General features: G+C 40.8%; 1 protein-coding gene across 1 annotated transcript; it reads left to right on the top strand.

The window, feature by feature from the left end:
• Positions 1-329: 329 nt before the first annotated feature.
• LOC104389628 (1,25-dihydroxyvitamin D(3) 24-hydroxylase, mitochondrial) lies at positions 330-6,524 on the top strand. Its single transcript, XM_009998650.1, has 9 exons — positions 330-416; positions 1,115-1,211; positions 2,381-2,472; positions 3,274-3,385; positions 4,768-4,913; positions 5,214-5,380; positions 5,561-5,639; positions 6,122-6,316; positions 6,414-6,524. The coding sequence occupies exons 1-9, from the start codon at positions 372-374 to the stop codon at positions 6,522-6,524; spliced, it is 1,044 nt and encodes a 347-aa protein (XP_009996952.1). The 5' UTR covers positions 330-371.
• The last annotated feature ends 12,935 nt before the right edge of the window (positions 6,525-19,459 follow it).

Here is a 19,459-nt window from a genome sequence, read left to right on the forward strand (position 1 = left end):
CCACCGCGCCCGGCTCCGCGGGTCCCGGCCGCCCTCCCGGGTGCCGCTCCGTGGAGCGGAGCAGCCCCCGGAGCAGCCCCCGGAGCTGCCCCCGGAGCTGCCCCCGGAGCTGCCCCCGGAGCAGGTTCCATCCCCAGTGCCCCGGGAAGCGGCTGCGGAGTCAAGTTTGCGCCCGTCGGCGCGATGAGGCGCGTCCGAGGTGTCCTGTAGCACATGCCGCGGGGTTGGGGGGTTTTTTCCTTCTTTCTTTCTTCTTTAAGCTTGTCTCTCCCTGTTTGATTTGTTTGTTGTTTTGTTGTTGTTGTTTTTTAATTCGATCTAGGGAAGGAAAGGACTGGCAGAGGGTTAGAAGTGCCTTTCAAAAGAAATTAATGAAACCCAAGGAAGTTGCAAAGCTGGAGACCACGATCAATGAGGTACTGCACTCTGGGAAACTTCTTCTAGCCCCAGACCTCCGGAAAGCTGGAAAATAAAAGCAGATCGAGTGGTATGGTTTACCTAGATAGCTGCTGATTTGCTCTACAGTGGTAGAACCATGAGTTCATGCTCCAAAATCATTCAGGGAATGCTATGTACAAACAGATTATCAGTCTGAACAAACATGAGACCACCCAGAAACCTGTAGCTGAGATTGTCTCCACAGAACAGTAAGACTATTCCACAATGATAAGGGCTCCTGCAAACAGAGTTGTTGCTTGCTTTTTCTGCATTCAGGGTTATTTGCCTTTACCCCTTCACTCTTATGTTCTTATGAACACCTTAACCTGTGTGTTCCTCATTGAGCTTGAAAAGCATCTGTGATAAACAGCTTAGTCCCCTTTCTTGTGAAACTCCAGTGCTATCCCAGTGTCAGACTGAAGCCTTTCATCCCTGTGGAGGAAAGCTCTGTTTGCTGAAGTACAAGCAGTGGTAACATGAGAGTCATGTAAAATCCAGACATACCTTATCACAGGGGGAAATTGAATCTTGTTCACAGAGCAGGAAACATAGGTATTCCTCTCTTATGCAAGATTGTTTTCTATTTAAAAGACAGTTGAAAATGTATATTACACAGCATTTGTATCAGTTGATACAATTTTATTCCCTTCCTTTCTCTCTCCTCTCCACTGCTTAGGTCCTGGAGGACTTCATGCACAGAATAGATGATATTTGTAACCACAATGGACAAATAGAAGATGTCTATTCAGAATTCAACAAATGGTCATTTGAAAGTGAGTTGGTTTCTTGCCTGACAATGGTCTGCATTTTGTACCTGCCATGGTGTTTCAGTTAGAGTATGATCAGTGGTGAATGTGTAGGGTGATGATTTCCAAACTACCAACTGCAATATCATAGAAAGTGGGTTGCAGAAAAGCCAGGGGACTATCTGTACATGTGCAAAATCCATCATCAGCAACACAGACTCTTCTGTCTGGTTATCTGTGTGGTTTATAAAAAAAATATATCAAACATTATAGTCATTATAGTGGCTTATAAATCCAAAACTTGGGGGAATCACAATGTATTTACCTAGAGTGGGATCAGATAGCACACGACCAATTTTGTCCATAATGTTATCCAATAAGAGTGAAGGAGTATTTGTTGTAGACAAGGGTTGGAAAATCCCATTTAAAATGTTTCAATTGAGATTGAGAAGTGCTGGAATAAATAACCAAGACAGGAGCCTCCATCTTTAGAAATGTGTAAGAGTGCACTAAGGAACCATCTGCCAGGAATGACTTAGGGCAGAAGAAACAGCATCCATGGTTCCCAAAAGGAGGAATGGTTGGGTATAGTGTGTAAGTGAACAAGCTCTGCCAGACCTATCTGCTCTTGGCTGGCTCATTTCAGTAACCTGTGGACTGAGTCCCTGAAAGTGGTTTGTTTTTTTTCCAGTGTCAGTGGTGATGGCTGCTTTTGGAAAGGGAGAAATAGGAAGTGACAGCTTTGGAAAAATACATTTTAAAAAAAGAGCAAGTGGAAAGAGGTGGATGCAGGTGGAGTGTGGGATGCTGCCAGTGTTCACAAGTGGTTGCTGGCTGTGGGAAGGGCTAGGAGATGCTGGACTAGATGGCCTCTTCAGGTCCTGTTTTCCTGCAACTCAGTTCTCTTCAGTAGCTTTACCTGATAGCTTACTTGCCAAATATGCCAGCCCTGCCTGGCAGAATGACCTGTTGCTCATGTGAGGGGATCAGTGGTGATTCCTATTTGTAAAGGAAGTGCTACTTGGGTCTGAGGCAAATGTGTATAAGGTGTTTTGAAGAACTATTCTCACAGGTGTGCATCATAGAATAGACACTATTTTTCAGAAGGATAATCCAAGCCATTCCATGACAATAAATGGTGGACACCATGCACCCTTCTGTTTATATAATTTAATTATAATATTGCTTAACAACAGGTATCTGCCTGGTGCTGTATGGAAAGAGGTTTGGTCTCCTACAGCAGGATGTAGAAGAAGAAAGTTTGAACTTCATCAAGGCTGTAAAAACGGTATGGAAGGGTCTTTACTGGGGCTGTTGTGAGTTTGTACCCCTGCTACTAATGAGAGGCTACCAGTTTAAATGGGGGTCACCCAAAACAAGAAACTCCAGCTTCTGTGCTACATGTATATTGGTAGCCTTGCAAATCCAAGGAGACACTTAGATATGCAGTGCTAGTACTGACCATCTAACCATCCCATTATGGAATTCCAACATGTGTAGGGGGAATGCACTGTAGGGACAGCACGGTAATCCAGGAAATAGAGTTGTCAGGTTGGTTAGTTGACTTCCCTCTCCTTCTGAGACACCTGTTGTGCAACACTGCTGTTTGTTGGGTGGGACTCTTGGAGTTGTGTGGGATTATGCAAATATGCTGAATTTGGAGATTAGTCATTCCTGCAAGCACACCTGCTGTGCCTTTTGCTGCAACTTGGACGCCAGTGATATGTATCTGCCTGACTTTAGCCACCTGAAAGACAGGAATCTAGCCTAGCTTTGTTTTTTAGCTTTCACTGTTGCCAAGGGAGGGAGAGGCACTGTCAAAGGGTGGCTTGTCCCATTCTAAAACTGGTGCCTAAAATAGATAGGATGAATCACCCACTGGAGAAGCTTCATATCCTCTATGGCTGTCCCTAATTTTTAGCTGGATACAATCTGAGTAGGTTGAGACACATCCTTTCTCTTCAGGATGGAAAATCTGCTAGAATCATAACTTCCTGAAAATTGCCTCCTACTTTCCAGTCTAATTTTGCTCAGAGATTGCAAGTAGATAGATTAAATAAAGATTTCAAAATCTCTTTCTGCTTCACAGATGATGGCTACTTTTGGAATGATGATGGTGACCCCCGTGGAACTTCACAAGGGTCTGAACACAAAAGTCTGGCAAGCTCATACTAAAGCATGGGATGATATATTTAAAACAGGTTATTGTTTAAAAAATGATTTCTCTCTTTTCCTTTTGTCTTTGTTTCCTACTTGGTGGAATTAAGTTTCTCCATACTTGCTACTGCCCTATGCTGCTGTTAATTGCTGCCTTCAGCACAGATTGAGACACCCTTGCTGCACAAGCAAACCACAAACCTCTTCCAAACATGGGAGCACTGTTTTTTGCCACTTAGGTGTGGTTGTGGGGCAACACCCAATCTCCAGGGAAGGCCCAGAAATTTAAGAGCCAGTAATGTCATGAGTCCACTTCATTCTGTCATAAAAGGAAATAGGCAGAAAGTGTATAATCTCTTTAAATGCAACATATATGAGTGAGAAAAGGGACCTCCCTCGAAGGGAGCTGGTTTAGTGAGAAACAAGAATTTTACATGCAACAAAAGCCTGTTAGCTAAAAAAATAGAAATTACAGGATTTCTGAACAACCTGGTATATAGTCATAAGTCTTAAAACCAGAAGCAATTTAAATCATAAAATATAGTTTGGCTTTTTGACAACATTTTCTTTCTGTTCAAGATGAATTTGCCTTCAAGGTTAGAAAAATTACTCTAACTCCTGCTACGAAGCTAAGTTTGTGTTTTTCAATAGTTTGCTATTCAGTGACAGTTATAGCCAAAGATTAAGACAGGGTTTTGGCACTTCGATGTTTTTAATGCTAAGTGATATATTTCTCTTTGGCATTTGAGTACTTTATGCTTCAGGACTTTTGGTAATGGCAGCCACATGTGCACTTATTTTATTGCTTCTTGGTTTATGGGTTTTAGGAGAGACACTTCAAACCAGTTTTGTTCAGAAAAAAACAGTTTTACACCTTCACTTGACATGAAGAGCTCTTTACCAGGAGCTGGTCTTAACAACTGGGATATTCGTTAGATAGGATGGGCAAAATCTTGTCCTCTCTATTGAAAAAAAAAAAAAAAAAAAAGCATGTAGAAATCTGGCATCTATTTTTGCCTTCCCCTAAGTAAATCAAAGGCTTAAATTTCCCTGCAGGGAGTCTGAGTGCTAAGTCACTTTGATTTAACACCTTGATCCCCTTTGAAAATCCAAGATAATAAATTTTACACACTTGTATTTCTGTTTGCTAAATATTTTACTCAACACATCACTGATTTCCTTTCCTAATTTAAGAGAGCATAATTCCTAATGGTTTGCTGGAGCTCCTTCTGTTCTGAAGTTATTTTTGTGTCTAAGTTCTTTGTTTAAAAAGAGAAAATACCATTATTTATTCAGTAGAATGCTCATCACTTGGGAAAAAAAAAGAGCAAAGCTCAGTGTCCTCTTGTCAGATGTAACTTTGCTTTTATTTGTAAAGTTTTTTGGGTGACTTTCCATTCATTACCTCCTGCTCCTCCCTCCTCAGCCAAGCACTCAATCGACTGTCGACTGGAAAAGCACTCTGCAAACCCTCAGGAGGATTTCCTGTGTGACATCTATTCTGGGGGACAGCTTTCCAAGAAGGAGCTGTATGCTGCCATCACAGAGCTCCAGATTGCTGGAGTTGAAACGGTAAACCTGCCTTTCCAAGAGCTTGTTCAAGCTGGCATCCTTCCAACTCCCTCCTTTCTCCCATAACTTCTGAGACTTAGATCATCTTGTGCTTGCTTCTCTGGCCTAAATGCAAGTGAATTTCTACCTGAAAGCACTAGATTCTCTCTTCTGTTCATTAATCCTAGAGGGCAACTCATAATCCCTTAGGTTTACAAAATACCGTAGAGCAGCGACCAGCCAAAAAATGTTGCTTTGGACTTTTGACAACTTTCTGTCACCAAAAATTGAGGTCTTACATTTCTTTTTGGTTTGTTTCAGACGGCCAATAGTTTACTGTGGGCTTTGTATAACATTTCACGTAATCCACCCGTTCAGCAGAAGCTTTTCCAGGAAATACAGAATGTTTTGGCTGCTAATGAAAGTCCAAGTGCTGAGAGTTTGAAGAATATGCCTTACCTAAGAGCATGTCTGAAAGAATCCATGAGGTAGATTCTCAAATCATTTTCAAAAAGCAGAATAATCACAAAGTTTTTTACCAGTTGGTGTGTAATGGGGAATCTTCTAGTATGTATAATTTTGTTCACTTTGTTGTTCAGCGTAGACTGTGATAAATACAGGAACAAAAACTGCTGGAAATGTGACCCATTTTGTTTCTTTCACTGTAGATTAACACCATCAGTGCCATTTACCACTCGCACCATTGACACAGAAATGGTTCTGGAGGATTATGTACTACCCAAAGGGGTAAGTCAATTAATTTAGCTTCCAGGTTTTTTTGCTGTTCATTATCTGCTCTGTAAACCACTGAAGTTGGTCCTTGCCCATGCTGGGGTGTGGAACTTGGTGATCTTTAGAGTCCTTTCCTATCCAAACCATTCTATGATACTATGATATTTCAGTCTCAAAAAGTCCCAGGATAAGGAATAAGGAAATCACACCAAGAATTCCTATAAACTGGAAACCATTCCTGCCTGCAGTGCTGTTGGATTTAGAAAAAAAGATTTTGGTGTGCTATTTCAAAATTTCTTTTCAAACTTTCCAATGATTTTCTGAGGAAACCATGACCTTTTCTGTGTTTGAATTACTCTTCAGAGAATTACACGACATCTTCTGAGGAAACTGCCTTGCCTTTACTGTTGTATTATTTTTTTCCATTAACAAGCTGATTCACTTGGGTAGCTCTAAGCCAATTTGTAACGAGGCTCTCTCTGTTGCTTTATTTATAGACTGTATTAATGATAAATAGCCATGCCCTGGGTTGCAATGAAGAGTACTTTCATGGCTGGACTCAATTTAAACCAGAGCGTTGGTTTCAGAGGAACTTAATAAATCCTTTTTCTCATGTTCCATTTGGGATTGGGAAGAGGATGTGCATCGGGCGCCGCTTAGCAGAGCTGCAGCTTCACTTGGCCCTTTGCTGGGTAAATACTCTGTACATATATGCCTGGTTGCTCAACATTTGACCTCATCAGAAGATCTAGGAGCCCAAGCCTGCTAACTGAAATGTTTGTGTTTCAGCTCATTCGCAAGTACCAGATTGTAGCAACTGACAACAAGCCGGTGGAAACGCTCCATTCAGGAACGCTGATTCCCAGCCGGGAGCTTCCCATTGCCTTTCACAGACGATAAGGTGTGTGCATTAGGGCCTCCTGAGTACAGGAGGCTTTGCTTTGAGCCTCACTTAGAATTTTCATAGAAGTGTGAGTGTAAGAAAACAGCTTGGTTTTTTTAAGCTTTGTTCTCACAATGTGAGATTTATTCAATGCCTTTGCATTATTTTACTTTTAACAGAAATGTCCTGTGTCCTAAGAAGACAGATTTTCTATTGGTTCTGGCTCTGAACTGAGCTGTCTGGTTTTAAGCTCAAAAGAGCTTAAAGAGCTCAAAAGAGCTTCTGGTGCAGATCAGAAATGGGAAATCAAAACATATATACTGTGGGGAAACATAACTTCCCCACTGTATTTCTAGAAGATATTCCTGAAAATAGCATTTGATTTTAAGCATCAATATACAGATTAAAAAGAAAATGCCCTTGTGAGGGAAGAGTCAACCAGTGAACTACAAAGTCTAGATTAGAAAACTTGATTTTAGGCAGGACGAAGAAAAGCAAAACCTATTTGAAAATAGCCATGCAATCATGCAACTTACTGTGCAATTTTGCTTCACAAGAAGGCATGTAAGATTTTCCCTGCTCACAAGCTCTTTGTTAGCTTGTTTGTATAAAAATCTCTAGTGGAGAACTGATCTAGAAGTAAGCCCTCAAATTAGAAACCAAGTGACATTTCAATACTATGCGAGACATTTTTTTGCTGGCCAACACCACAGGAAAAAATCATCTGGCATACTCTGAGTAACAGTATTAACTTCATTAACTCAAGTTTGTTGAGTGTTATTTTGCTTTTAAACAATCAATCACTACATAGATGCTTTTTCTCTTTAATACAGCTTGAAAAAAATGGATGACAATCCTACTGCTGCTTTTTCTTAAAAAATATATGTTGACTGGGAAAGTCAAAGCCTATGGCAACCAGTGGAGAAACTGCAACACACGTCCCCTGAACAATTGCTGAGCCAGAAAAAGGACCAAGAAAAGCTCCCAAACTGTTTTATTGGAAAAATGTTTTTACTTAGTTCAGCTGTTCTTAGCACTGTTAAAAGGAAAGAAAAATACCATGCATGTTCATATAGCTCTGGAAATATAATAATTTAGTGCAGCTGAGGGACTGTACAGGATAGAGCTTGATAATGAGCTGTGGAGTGGTATGTATAGTTCTTCTTGCTGCTGAAATTATTGTAGCCTCAAGCTGTTCAGCAGGCTGGCTTGGAAAGAACTTGTTTCCGGTTTGTGGGTATCATATAGGACACCTGGGGGAACAGCAGTCACAACTGATCTGGCCCAATGAGCTCAGAGGTGAAGAGTTTTAAGAAGTCAGTTTAAGCGAAAACAAAGTCACTTAGTCCTTTCCAGAGCACCAATGCCACGAATTACACCGAGAGGTAAGACAGCAGGCTGTAAGAAGGCTACCAACAGGGCCTAAAGATCAGGGTAATGGAAGAAGTGTACTTTCCCTGAAGTTAACAAACTTCCTTAATAAAAGGGAAATGGTGGCAAAAGTACCTAACAGGATTTATTCCTGATGCCTGCCCAGTACTTTTGATTGGAACGGTTGCAATACTGTGCCTGCCACATACTCTGCTCATACCCAGAGAATTTAATGCCTCCGACTCCCACACAAGCCATTTTATCACACCTTTCTGGTAAAACCTTAGTGGCCTTTTATTGCATGAGAGGTCTTATCCATAAATAGAATCACTGGAATCCTATGGGTTCTGCCAATATTAAATTACAATTATCCTAACAGGATAGTTACTTCCTCAGTTGAATAACATAAAATGTATGTTTCAAAGGACCACAGGAAATCAGGATCCTAAACATTTTGAAGAGGTGGAGGTTTCAATACCTGTATCTAAAGGTTAAAGTTGTCACTGCCCTGCAAGTAATGCTGCATGTCAGCTCTTATGGTCACTAGTGTATTTTTCCCATTATGCAGTTTTAAGTACAGGTTTTTTATATAACCATGAATGGTTACTTTATTTTTTTTCACTTTCTGAAATGTACAAGAGCTTTAGCATTTGTTGGTCTGTCTCCTGTGGTTTTTTGTTTGTTTTCCTCTGCTGTTATACTCAGAGATGTACAATGTAGCCATATGACAGTATGTAAAGCAATTTATGCGTTAGCTGAACCTTTCTAGTGAATTTGGTAATAGTCAATTTTGTAATAAAATAAAAGTTTCTATTTTTTTTTCTATAAATAGTCTTTCAAAGTTTGTTGTCATGTCTTTGTACAATTAGAGAAGTCTTGTCTTCCATGGTAAGTTCTTGCAAAAAAAAAAAAATGCTGTGTTACTTTCCTCTTTCTGCTTAACATCCTCAGTGGGCTTCAACTTGAAGTTCTGCAAAGTCAAGTTACTTTGATTCAACACTGAAAAAAATCTGCTTTGTGATACCCCCAAGTGGTTTGATTGTGTGCTATAACCACATCTTAGCTGGGAACCAGCAAAGCCCAACTCCTGGCAGCATGGTGAATTGGGCACTGCCTGGGGCAGGACCAGCCCGGCAGGTGGATCCCGGGTGAGCCAATCCAGGGTGGTTCAGCCCTGCAGCACAGAGCTTTTGTGCCACACTCCTTTTCTGCCATTCATCTTCTTGCCTTTCCTTCAATCCAGGCTAGCCCTGGTATTCAGGAAAGTGTTAAATCCATGCCTACAGGCCCATTCCCTCTGCATAATCCTATTAGACCTCAGTGAATGCAGCCTTCCTGCATCCATAGCACAGGCTGCACATGTTCCTCTCCCACATGCCCAGTGCTGAGGCCTCCCAGGGTGGGATTGTTACATTTCTCTACTATTATGACACGATAAAATCAACCTAAAGTTTTGAGAAAAGATGAAAATAGTTTGAACCTCTGCATGATCAAAAGAAATTACATATCTTAAGGAAAGCCCAGCACCCAGAACTGTGACTGGTTACACAAAGAGCAAATTTGACAGTTATCAAAACTGTGCTGTCTCTGCCAAGGGAATGATGGTGCAAGGAACCCATACAGAACTATGGGAGAGCTCCCCCCGTCTCTGGAGAGCTTTAGTAGCTCGTGCTAAGGTGCAGGACTGTGTGGAGAGATCTAACCAAGCTGCTACAACACTAATATGCACTAAGTCTCTTCTTCTAAACTAATATCCATGGGAGCCAATGGAGTAGTGCCAATAGGAAGCAAGTGTTAACAGAAAGTCAGGACTATTTTCGATTCCAGGCATATCACACTGCTCACGAATGTTCTGACTAACTTTTAAAGACAACCAAAAAGAAGAGGTTTATCTAGTTGAACTGACCTTGACAGGCTCTTTATCAGCTATTTCGAAATCCTTTATTGCTTCTGTGTAGTAAATCACAGGTTCATGCTTACTGGACTGCTTAGTGGTTTTGCTATTTAAATTTAGTGGACTCAAAGAACTACACAAGTGTTGCTCTAAGGTTTTGATCGACTCTGTACAAGCTGAGGTGCAAACCTGTGCTGGACTCCACTGACCTGGAAAATGTTGTTCCGGAAGCTGTGTAGATTTCCAACTTCCTGAAATTTTCAAAGAACTTCATTAATCTGCTACCTCAGAGTAAATGTCCAAAGTAATTTACCTAGGAACCAGGTAATTATCAAACTACACAGATAATGAATGACCAAGCCAGACTTCCACATTAAGAAACCTGTATGGCTTTCTTTTGTTTGTATTTCAGAAGTATGAAAACCAGCATGATGCTTCTGAGGTTAATAAATGTCTCTTAAACCCTTTCCCTGTGGTCAGCTGGATAAATTCCATTCAGTTCTTTGCCTCTTTGAAATGATTTCCTCATTCAGCATTACTTGCTAAGAAGGCAATGGCAACACTGCTTCCCTGATACTGTTTCCTACAGATAGTCTCCAGGGGAAGACAGTTGGATCATAAAATGAATGGAAATAATTGGCCTCCACATTAACTTTCCCAACAAGGAAGTGAAAGAGGCTTACCTATAGAAAAGGAAATTAATCTGTTCAGGGTTCAGGCATGTTAGTGGGAATGGTACAGACAAAGTTGGAGCCAACTGATCTGTGCTTTTTTTTATGAATAAAGAATGCCAGTTCTCAGGGCTGACAATCTGGAATTTTTCGTATGTGTTCTGTTCATTACAAACTGGCTGTTACATTGTGTGCTCTGAGTCAGGCTCTGCTTACACCTATCAGTGCTGTGATTAGATGGCAGATAATGTGTTCTAGTTTGTCTTCTTCCACACTGAGAAGGATCTTTGTTCTCAACAGCTACAGGTAGAATTAATGTCTGTGTCAGCGTTGACTTTAGCTGATGCTACAAAATAATCTGAAAAATTAATTCTGCAAAATGTTCACAGTTAAAGTTTATTTCAGGACAAATTTCAGGAGAACAACTCAGCATGTGCTTAATTTTAAATATGGGAAACACCATGTTGACCCCAGTGGGACCGCATGTGTATGTGTGGGGTTTTTAATGCATTGTCACTTTTTATAAAAGGAGAAAGTTCAGCAATTTCCAGCATGTCATTTGTGGTATACATATTCCAAATTCATCTAAGGATTGTAGCTCTAGAAGAAAAAGCTGCCTTTTTATTTCAGCTAATTGCAACAAAGGGCCTATTGAGATTGAAACTACAAGCAGACTCACTAATCTCCTACCCTAGATGTGTGTGTTGTTCTGATAACTTGTGGATTGATATACCACAGTGTGGGTGGTTACATTCAATTTTTAGGATGTGTCCTTCCAGGCACAGCTTGGGAAAAAGCATGAATATTACATTATGAAACTGAGCACCATGCTTATTCACTTGTATTTATTCTTGGGTATTTTTGAGTGTCAGCTTTCAAGAAAGTAAAAGAAAGAGATATTAAATTGTTTTGTCCCAGAAATAGCAGGTGTCCTGACCTTTCTGGAGGTACTGCCAACTCTCTGCTCTCTTGTCCTGTAGCTCAGGGCTGCAGTCCCACTGCCTTGAATATCTTTCACATGCCAGGAATACATTTGTTGACAATAAGAAATGTAAAAACATTAAACTGGTATCAGAATGATTCTTTGGACAGGGAAGTGTAACTGGTATGGATGGAGACCACACTAGGGATCTGGATCAGTATTACTGTGTACTTTTTTCCAAGACAGCCCAGCTCCCCATGTGAATATTACTGTTCACTTCTTTCTTGTCTGTTTATCCAGAAAAGCACTAATACCTCAGACAATACCTATCGGGACCTTATCTTCTTTATTCCTACTGCCTTTGCTAGCAGAGAAGGGGCAACATTGACTTTCAACTCTTCTCCATAGTTCCTGTCTCATCTGTTTGATCAGTAACCTGTGACTTTGGAACAACATAAAATGTTAAGTTTAAGCTACAGTATTTGGATCCAGAAGGAGTTTTAGAAATCTTTATACTGTGGGGTTTGGATGGAGCTGAACACTTATGGAGCAATCCTCCTCCTGACAAGAAAAACAACAATGGGAGTTCTTCAGGAGACAAAATATTTTCTCCAAGGGATTATGTCAAAACAAGTGTGGAATGGAATGCATTTTATAATCAAGGTAAATTATACTTTGCTTTCTTGGGCATGTTTCTCCTGGCAAGTTTGAACCCTTTGCCTCTAATTGTTAAGTGTGTTGAATGAACTCCAAGCACTGCATGTCAGAGAAGGGAAGGCAGCAGAGGTAGCAGCTGGCCAGGAGCACAACAAGGCAATAAAGGGGAACTCTGACTACTCAGAGACTTACCCCTTGGTCTTCCCAAATTAGTATGCACCTTTATGATACTTTACCCTGCGCTATCAATTTAGGTGCCCAGAAACTTGATAGTAAATCAAACAAATCACATCTGATTCATCCTGCTGTTGAACTGTGTTCTACATAAAAACAGGAGATAGATAGGAGAGAAGTAGGTCTTTCTTACCTTGAATTAAAAAGGGACGTCCAGCTGCATGGAGTTGGCTCATGGTGAAGAAAGGAAAAATGTCCTCTAAATTTAATTGACACAATGGAAGGAAGTATTTGAAAAGCTCATACCTCAGGCACTATGGGTTGCACTTATCTAGACTCCCAGGTTCCTACAAAAAAGCCCTTATTGTTATCTCAGTTGTACCAATGGGAATTACAAATAGTTTTGCAGATGAGGTCAATGCCTGGATCAAGCTGAGTCCCACTTGGCTCAGGGCAAAGGTACCCACATATCTGATAGCCAAGAGCCAACTCGCCCCATGGGCAAAGGCCAACCTCAGTCCTAAAACTGGGAGCTGCTTTGGTGGCTCTACAGGAACATTCAACCACAGGCTACACTTTGTCAACACACTCATTAATGTTGATGTTGCAAGTTAACAGGATTAAACTGGCTGTTCTACTCTACAGCACAGGAGAAGGCCTCAGCTAGGTCCAGATTTTAGTCATTTCAAATGGAATGTATGGAGCTAAGTAGAATAAAGAAGACTTTGGGAGCAAGATTCTGGGCAGGAAGACATTAAGATAGTTGGCTTCAGACACTTCTTTCACTGAGTTCAGGAGATGCCAAGTTTTGGTACTTCAGAAAGATCCTGTCTTCCCTCTGGCTACATTTGCAAGGCAGAGCAAGAGGAAAGAAAAGCTTTAAACATACATTGTTCCTGGTGACACACACATTAAGTGTCTCGTTTCAGTGCAAGTGAAAAGCTTCAAAGCACATTCCACTAGGGGGAAAAAAAGAAAGAAAGAAAAAAAAACCACCAAAAAAGCAAAACAAACCACAAAACCAAAACAACAGAGAACAAAACAGGAGATATCCTGCATGCAGACACTGAACACAATGATATAAATTTCTCAAGTAATTGGACAACTTGGACCTATTATTAAATTCTTACTGGGAGCTTCCACTGCAGCTTCTCCCTTTTAAGAAGTGTACAAGAGGTTGGAATGCCACAGAAAGATGTTTTTAATCATTAAAGGCTATACTCTGGAGCATCTTGGATTTTCTACCTGATGGAAGCAGGTTGTGCAGATTCCAGGATTGTGAGATCTTTAAATAGCTTCAAAGAAGACAACATTAACTGCTCCTTTAAAAATACTAAATACTTCACAGACATGAATTGCTTATGGTATCTGATCCACAGCAACATACCTTTAATTCTGGGTGCTCACTGTAATTAGAAGTTTTTCTGCTCTCAAATTAAATTGAAGCAAATGCTCTGATTAAATATTTTTCCAGGATGAAAAAGACACTTATTTTCTCACAGGAGTGATGATATTTTTCAAAAATCACCGTGAATGGAACAATTGTGTGTGTGTATAAAAGAACTCAAAAGCACTGTAATGAAGCATGGATAATATCTCTAAAAATTCTTCATAAAAACTCATTACATTTTCCAAGCAAGGCTGGTGACCAAATGAAATTCTTTATGAAATGAAGTTTCTGCTAAAAAAAAAAACAACATATAAATTTTAATACAAATTATTTATCAGGAAATGAGAGATTACTTGTGAGATGATAAGTAAAAGAAATTGAGGTGTTAGGTTTTAGTAAAGGAGGTGTACAACAGTGTCTGACATTTAGCCTTGAAGAACATAGACAAAACATTAGAGAAACAAAAATTTGGTAGATAACACAAAATAAAGCTGGGTTGTTATGGAAGTTATCTTACAGTTATATTTTGGTACAGGTCAAAAGTATTTCTCTCTGAAGAGAAGCTTTAGAATGAACATTGGATTTTTCCAAAGAAAAAGATAATTTCTTACTGTGAATTATTTATTTAGTGAAAAGGTGTTACCAGTCTAAAGAACAAGGATCCAAGTTCACTTTGGCCACCAGCTCAATTCAAAGCAGTTCTCCATACAAATGTTCAGTAAATATGATTTATCCATTCCAAAACTTGGGAAAAAAAGAAAGAAATGTTAATTAGGCTAAGAATAAGTATTGCTTTTTCTCATCAACTCACAGAAGAGAGGAACATTGAAAGAAATGTTCCTCAAGAGATTTTGTGGGAATTTGGCTCCATAAAAAGTCAGGCATTCCCTTCTTCTAAGAAAATTTAGTATTTTGAAGTTCATGTCTAAGTGCTTTCTCTTGAAAGGACAGATAAAAAGTGCAGACTGAGGAAAACATTTGCAGTGAAGCAAAACATTGCTTTATCAGCTTTATTAAATCCAGAACCTTTGTGGAGGCTTCTGCTCAGCCTACCTGTCTCCCTGAAAAAGACACTTCAGGGAGACAAAGTGCAGTAGTTACAAGAAGAATGCAGGCCCACTATTGTAAGGATATTTCTTTTTTGAGGCCTCTTTATAAATTATGCTGTTGTCATTGGTTTAGACACCTGGGGGTTCAATGACACTAACCAGCTGTCAGTGAGAGTTAAACTCTGTAGCCTTTTCTGAAAATGGAAAGGACTTGTCCACAGATGCCATCCTTACCAATTCAAAAGAATAGAGAGGGTAGTTGTGTGAATTTTTTTAGGTGTGGTTAACTAACCTGCAATAAAAGCCCAGTGGAGATTGTACCCCAAGGGAACTTTGTGGGTTCACAGACTAATTATGGTCTATTGTCCTCCACCCTTCTCATGATCATGTATCCTACTGTCAACCATGAGACTTTGAAACAGACAAAAATCTTTTTGGCAGGGGTGGTTTTAGTAGGATCAGAGAGCTGCTCTGACTCACCTCTTGGCTACAAAATTGCTGGAGTCAACAGCAGGAAAACGGTGTGAGCATGGATCTGGGGGATGACACCATGGAGCTGGAAAGGGCAAGACCACTCTGAGCTGCAGCTTAGCTTTGCATCAGCCAAAAGAACCAAGGAACTGCACCTCTAGCTGCAAAGATCCACCTAGGGAGTGATTCTCAAGATTGCTCTTAAGAGAAATACGGGTGCTGAATCATTCTCTTTGACATGCAGTTCCTCATGTTCTTAAATGTTTGGTAGAAATCGAGGGATCTAAATCCGGAAGGATTATTTTTTCCTTAATGCCAAAGTTTCACTTTGGATATGCAAGAACTATTCAGGAACTTCCTTTCTGTTTTGAACAAATCAGAAAAGAAGAGCCAATGGCCAAATATGTCCTTCTTGCTGAATAGTGGCAACACAAATTTCCAGCAAAGGGTCACACTCAGGGGGAAGTCTGGCCACTAATGCAGGAGCAGATGAGCTTGAGGACATTCTCCAGCAAGCTTCAAATAGTAGCTTCAAATACATTTGATTCATAACTGTTGTAAAGTTTGTCTTGCCCAAAGGCAGAATTGAAAGAGAAACTAGATCAGCTCATTGCTTGGGAAATCAAAGGGTTAGCTGTGAGTCAGCCATGTGCATGTGTTTACCATTCACTGCAGGAGGGGGAAAATTTATACATGTCAATACAAAGGGATGGAGTGAATGTTTTAAAATAGCATATTATAGTAGCTGCAGGTGGAGATGTTCGAGGAGGGATATGGCTGGTGCCAAATATTTGATCTGTGCTTTGATCCAACAGCAGGGTTCTGGCAGGTGCCCTTAGAAGAACACAGCACAGATTCTTCTGAATATTCAGTAGCCCCTTGGGACCTCCAAGCCTCTCTGGGGTTGTGATTGGCACCCAGGATGCTTCTCTAGAAAAAACAATAGGTTTTTGAGGACATGAAGAGTATTGTGCTAAATATAGAAGTTAGTGGGATCCAGAGAGAAAACAACAGAAGCAACTGGCAGTTCTGGGGAAAATCAGAGCTCCTGGGCAAATAAACAAAGGTGTGAATTCTGTGTAATGGAAACAATGTGCTCATATGGGAAGTTAAAGCAGAGGTTGTTCAGACAGATCGCACAGCAATCACTAACACGCCTGTCTCAACAGAGATCAGGTACTGGAATGATGGGAATTAGGAAAAGAAATGGAAATTGTGTTTGGCTGCCTCAGCCTGAGCCCTGGTGCTGGACACAACTGGGGCAGCCTGGGCTGGGCTCAGTGCTCCTGGCTCCAGCCGAATGGCAGGGTGGGATGCTCCATGCAGGAACACGGGTGAAGGTCCTGCCTGGCACAAACACCAGGGACAGTTAATCTGCTAAGATACGTGCTTGTATGGTCATAACAAAACACTGCTCAAGGCAGGAACATTTGCTGGCTGCCCTCATGGTCTCACAGGATGCTCAAATTTTGCCACAAAGTGGCTGTGCAGCCCTGTGGAGCCACACACCTAATGCTGGCCACACTCACACTCCTTCACTCCTTATTCTTTCTGCAGGGATGTTGCACTTCTGTGCAATGTGTGTTGAAGCTGCCAGCTCCTTGTCTTTACATCTTGCACAGGGCTGGTGCCTTTTTACTGCAGCTGAGGGAAAAGATAAAAGAGTTTTTCTAATTTTTTTTTTTACAATCTTAGAATTTAAAATTCTTCTGTGTTTGGAAGCTGTAATGAAATAACACAAAATGAACATTAAGCATTTTTTTAGCAAAATCAAGTTTGGGAGAGAGAAAATACATCAGGGTGAATGCAAATATTATCAAAAGGTATCGTTCAGAAAAGTTGGAATTGTTTTTAAGAAGTAACAGGGCTGTTACAAGACATTGTGCCAAGACAAAGATTTTTCTTTCAGTCAAGCTCCCAACTGGTAAATTTCTACATTATTATGTCAGCAACTGTTCATTTTCATTTTGAAAGAGTATTTCATTAAAACTGCCTTACTCTCATGGCACATTTTGATTTTAAGAAAAGTAGCTTCGTCCAAACATCTTCAGGCACAGGATCATCAGGTGCCCTACACACCTCCACTGACACATTCTTGGAATACTTGCTTCCTTCTGCTCAAGAGCAGGCAGGTTCTATCTCCTTTGCCTCCCCTCAGAGTACTGTCCTCTCATTTCCCACTGCACCTTCCAGATTTATCTCGTGCCATGGGACAGAAACTGAGGATCGATCAATTGTCACCCTCAGTGCTTATCTCAGCCAGTCAGACACCTTTCTCCTTCACTCCTGGGCAATCCCCACACGTGTGTTTCGCTTAACTACCCACCTTCTAGCATTCCTCAGGCTGTTTTCTCAGCCTGGGCCATATCTTCCTTGAGACAAGCTGAGCAAAGCCAAACAGGGCACTGAAGATAACACATTCTGCCCATGTCCATTACTGGACTATCAAATGGTGGCCAGAAGGCTGGTTTTAGCACAGGTACTGCCCCAGTTACTGCCCCAGCAATTCTGTGGGGAGAGTGATTGCAAAAGAATATGAACCTGTTGCCATTGATGAATGATATCTAGTAGCTGAGATGCAAAATAAGACCCAGGGAATGTGCTACGTAGCATCTCTTTTGATCTTCTTCAAGGAGAGGAAAAATTTACAGCACGTGTCTAGATTCATAACCCCTGCAATGTTTTCCCTGTGCTTATGGTGAACAGTTCCTCGGGTATGGAGACCAACTTTTGGTTAGTCTTTATATGCTGCAGTGTTCAATCCTGTCTTTCTTGAATGCTGAAAATATTTGTCAACTTGTTTGTCAGTTGGGAAGTGTCCAAAAACTGTAGGTTTGAGTCCTAAGTGGAATATCTGCTGGAACAGGTAAGTGCTCAGCCACATCAGCCCATGCCAAACTAGGGATTACTGCAGTCACACAATTAGTGCTGGCAGCTTCATAACATTGAAACTGAAGTCTAATACTTCACTTGGTTTAGAATTGGTTTGACATTCTCGTGATACTTATTCTGACTATAGTTAATAAAATACATTAAAACATCCTTTAACTTAATTTCAGCTCACAAGCTGAAAAGTAGAAAAAGCCTTTGCTATAGAAATAAATATACACACATTTGGAAATATTATCAAAAGAGAGGTTACAAATGAAGTAGATGATGCTTATCTGCTGTTTTTAACACAATGTTTATTCTATAGCTTCCGAGGAATTAGCAAGTGAGTATCAGGGATCAGTGCCTCCAGGGGTCAGAGGGTTAGTATAGTATGTGTTTTTAACTACAAAAAAAATTAAAGTTTACCAGAATTGGACTTTTGTGTGTCTATTTTTGGCATCCTCCAGCTGAAAAAACACACTGGCTGAACTTGCACTCTTCACCTCTTGCTGGTGTTTTACTATTAATAGTAAAAGGGTTTAATAAGTAACCGGGCTGGCAGTGCGTGATAATGCATTTCCACTTCCTTGCAACCTGCCTCTGGGAACTTTAGGACTAGAAACCCGCTGGAAGAACAGTAGTAACTGCCAGAAATGCCAGAGCAGGAGGAGCAGGTACCTGCTGGTGGCACCGCCAGGTCCCAGCCCCGCCTGTGGGACCTCGTGACCGAGCAGCCGCAGTCAGGACAATCAGAACTGTGGGCAAATTCCCACAATCTTCTGGCCGCCTGTGGATGCAGGAGAGGAGGAGGACAAGGCATCGGGGAGGGTGTGGGAAACAAGTGGCGGATGGAGGGTCACAGGTCTCAGCTGCATGTTTTTCCCAGGCTTTCTAATATTAGTGTGTTAGGAGGTGGTTTGAGTCTGAAAAGTGAGGAAGAATTATGGAATCATAGAACCATTCAGGTTGGTAAAGAGCCTTGGGATCACCGAGTCCAACCATCATCCCAACTCTACAAAGTTCTCCCCTGAACCACATCCACCAACACCACATCCAAACAATGAGGAAATAGAATATCTAGATCATTTTAAGATGCCTTTTTAAGGTGTTGCACAAAGATAATGTGGGTCACCTATCTACACAGAAAATGTCACCATGGCTGATGGTGCAGCACGAGAAGTCAGTGTCAGTGTGGGGGTGATTGGCACATTGTTGCTGTCTGGCCCCAGAAGAAAGGAGGAAAAACAGTAGGAAAACTTGGCCAGGAAAGCTGCATTTATTTCAGAGCAATATATGACATGCTCAGGTCTAATGATATTTTTACTTGAAAGGTTAAGTGAGACACAGAAATGGAGTGTTTGCTACTCTCTTCCAAGAATAATATTCAAACTAATCCAGCAACTTTGATCGTCCGACTACATAATGTATGTGTAAAAAATTGTAACATTTTTCTAGGTCCATGTGGATTTCCCCTCCTTTTGA

Source organism: Chaetura pelagica, unplaced genomic scaffold, assembly GCF_000747805.2.
Source record: "Chaetura pelagica isolate M959 unplaced genomic scaffold, ChaPel_1.0 scaffold275, whole genome shotgun sequence".
In the NCBI taxonomy this organism is placed as follows: domain Eukaryota; kingdom Metazoa; phylum Chordata; class Aves; order Apodiformes; family Apodidae; genus Chaetura; species Chaetura pelagica.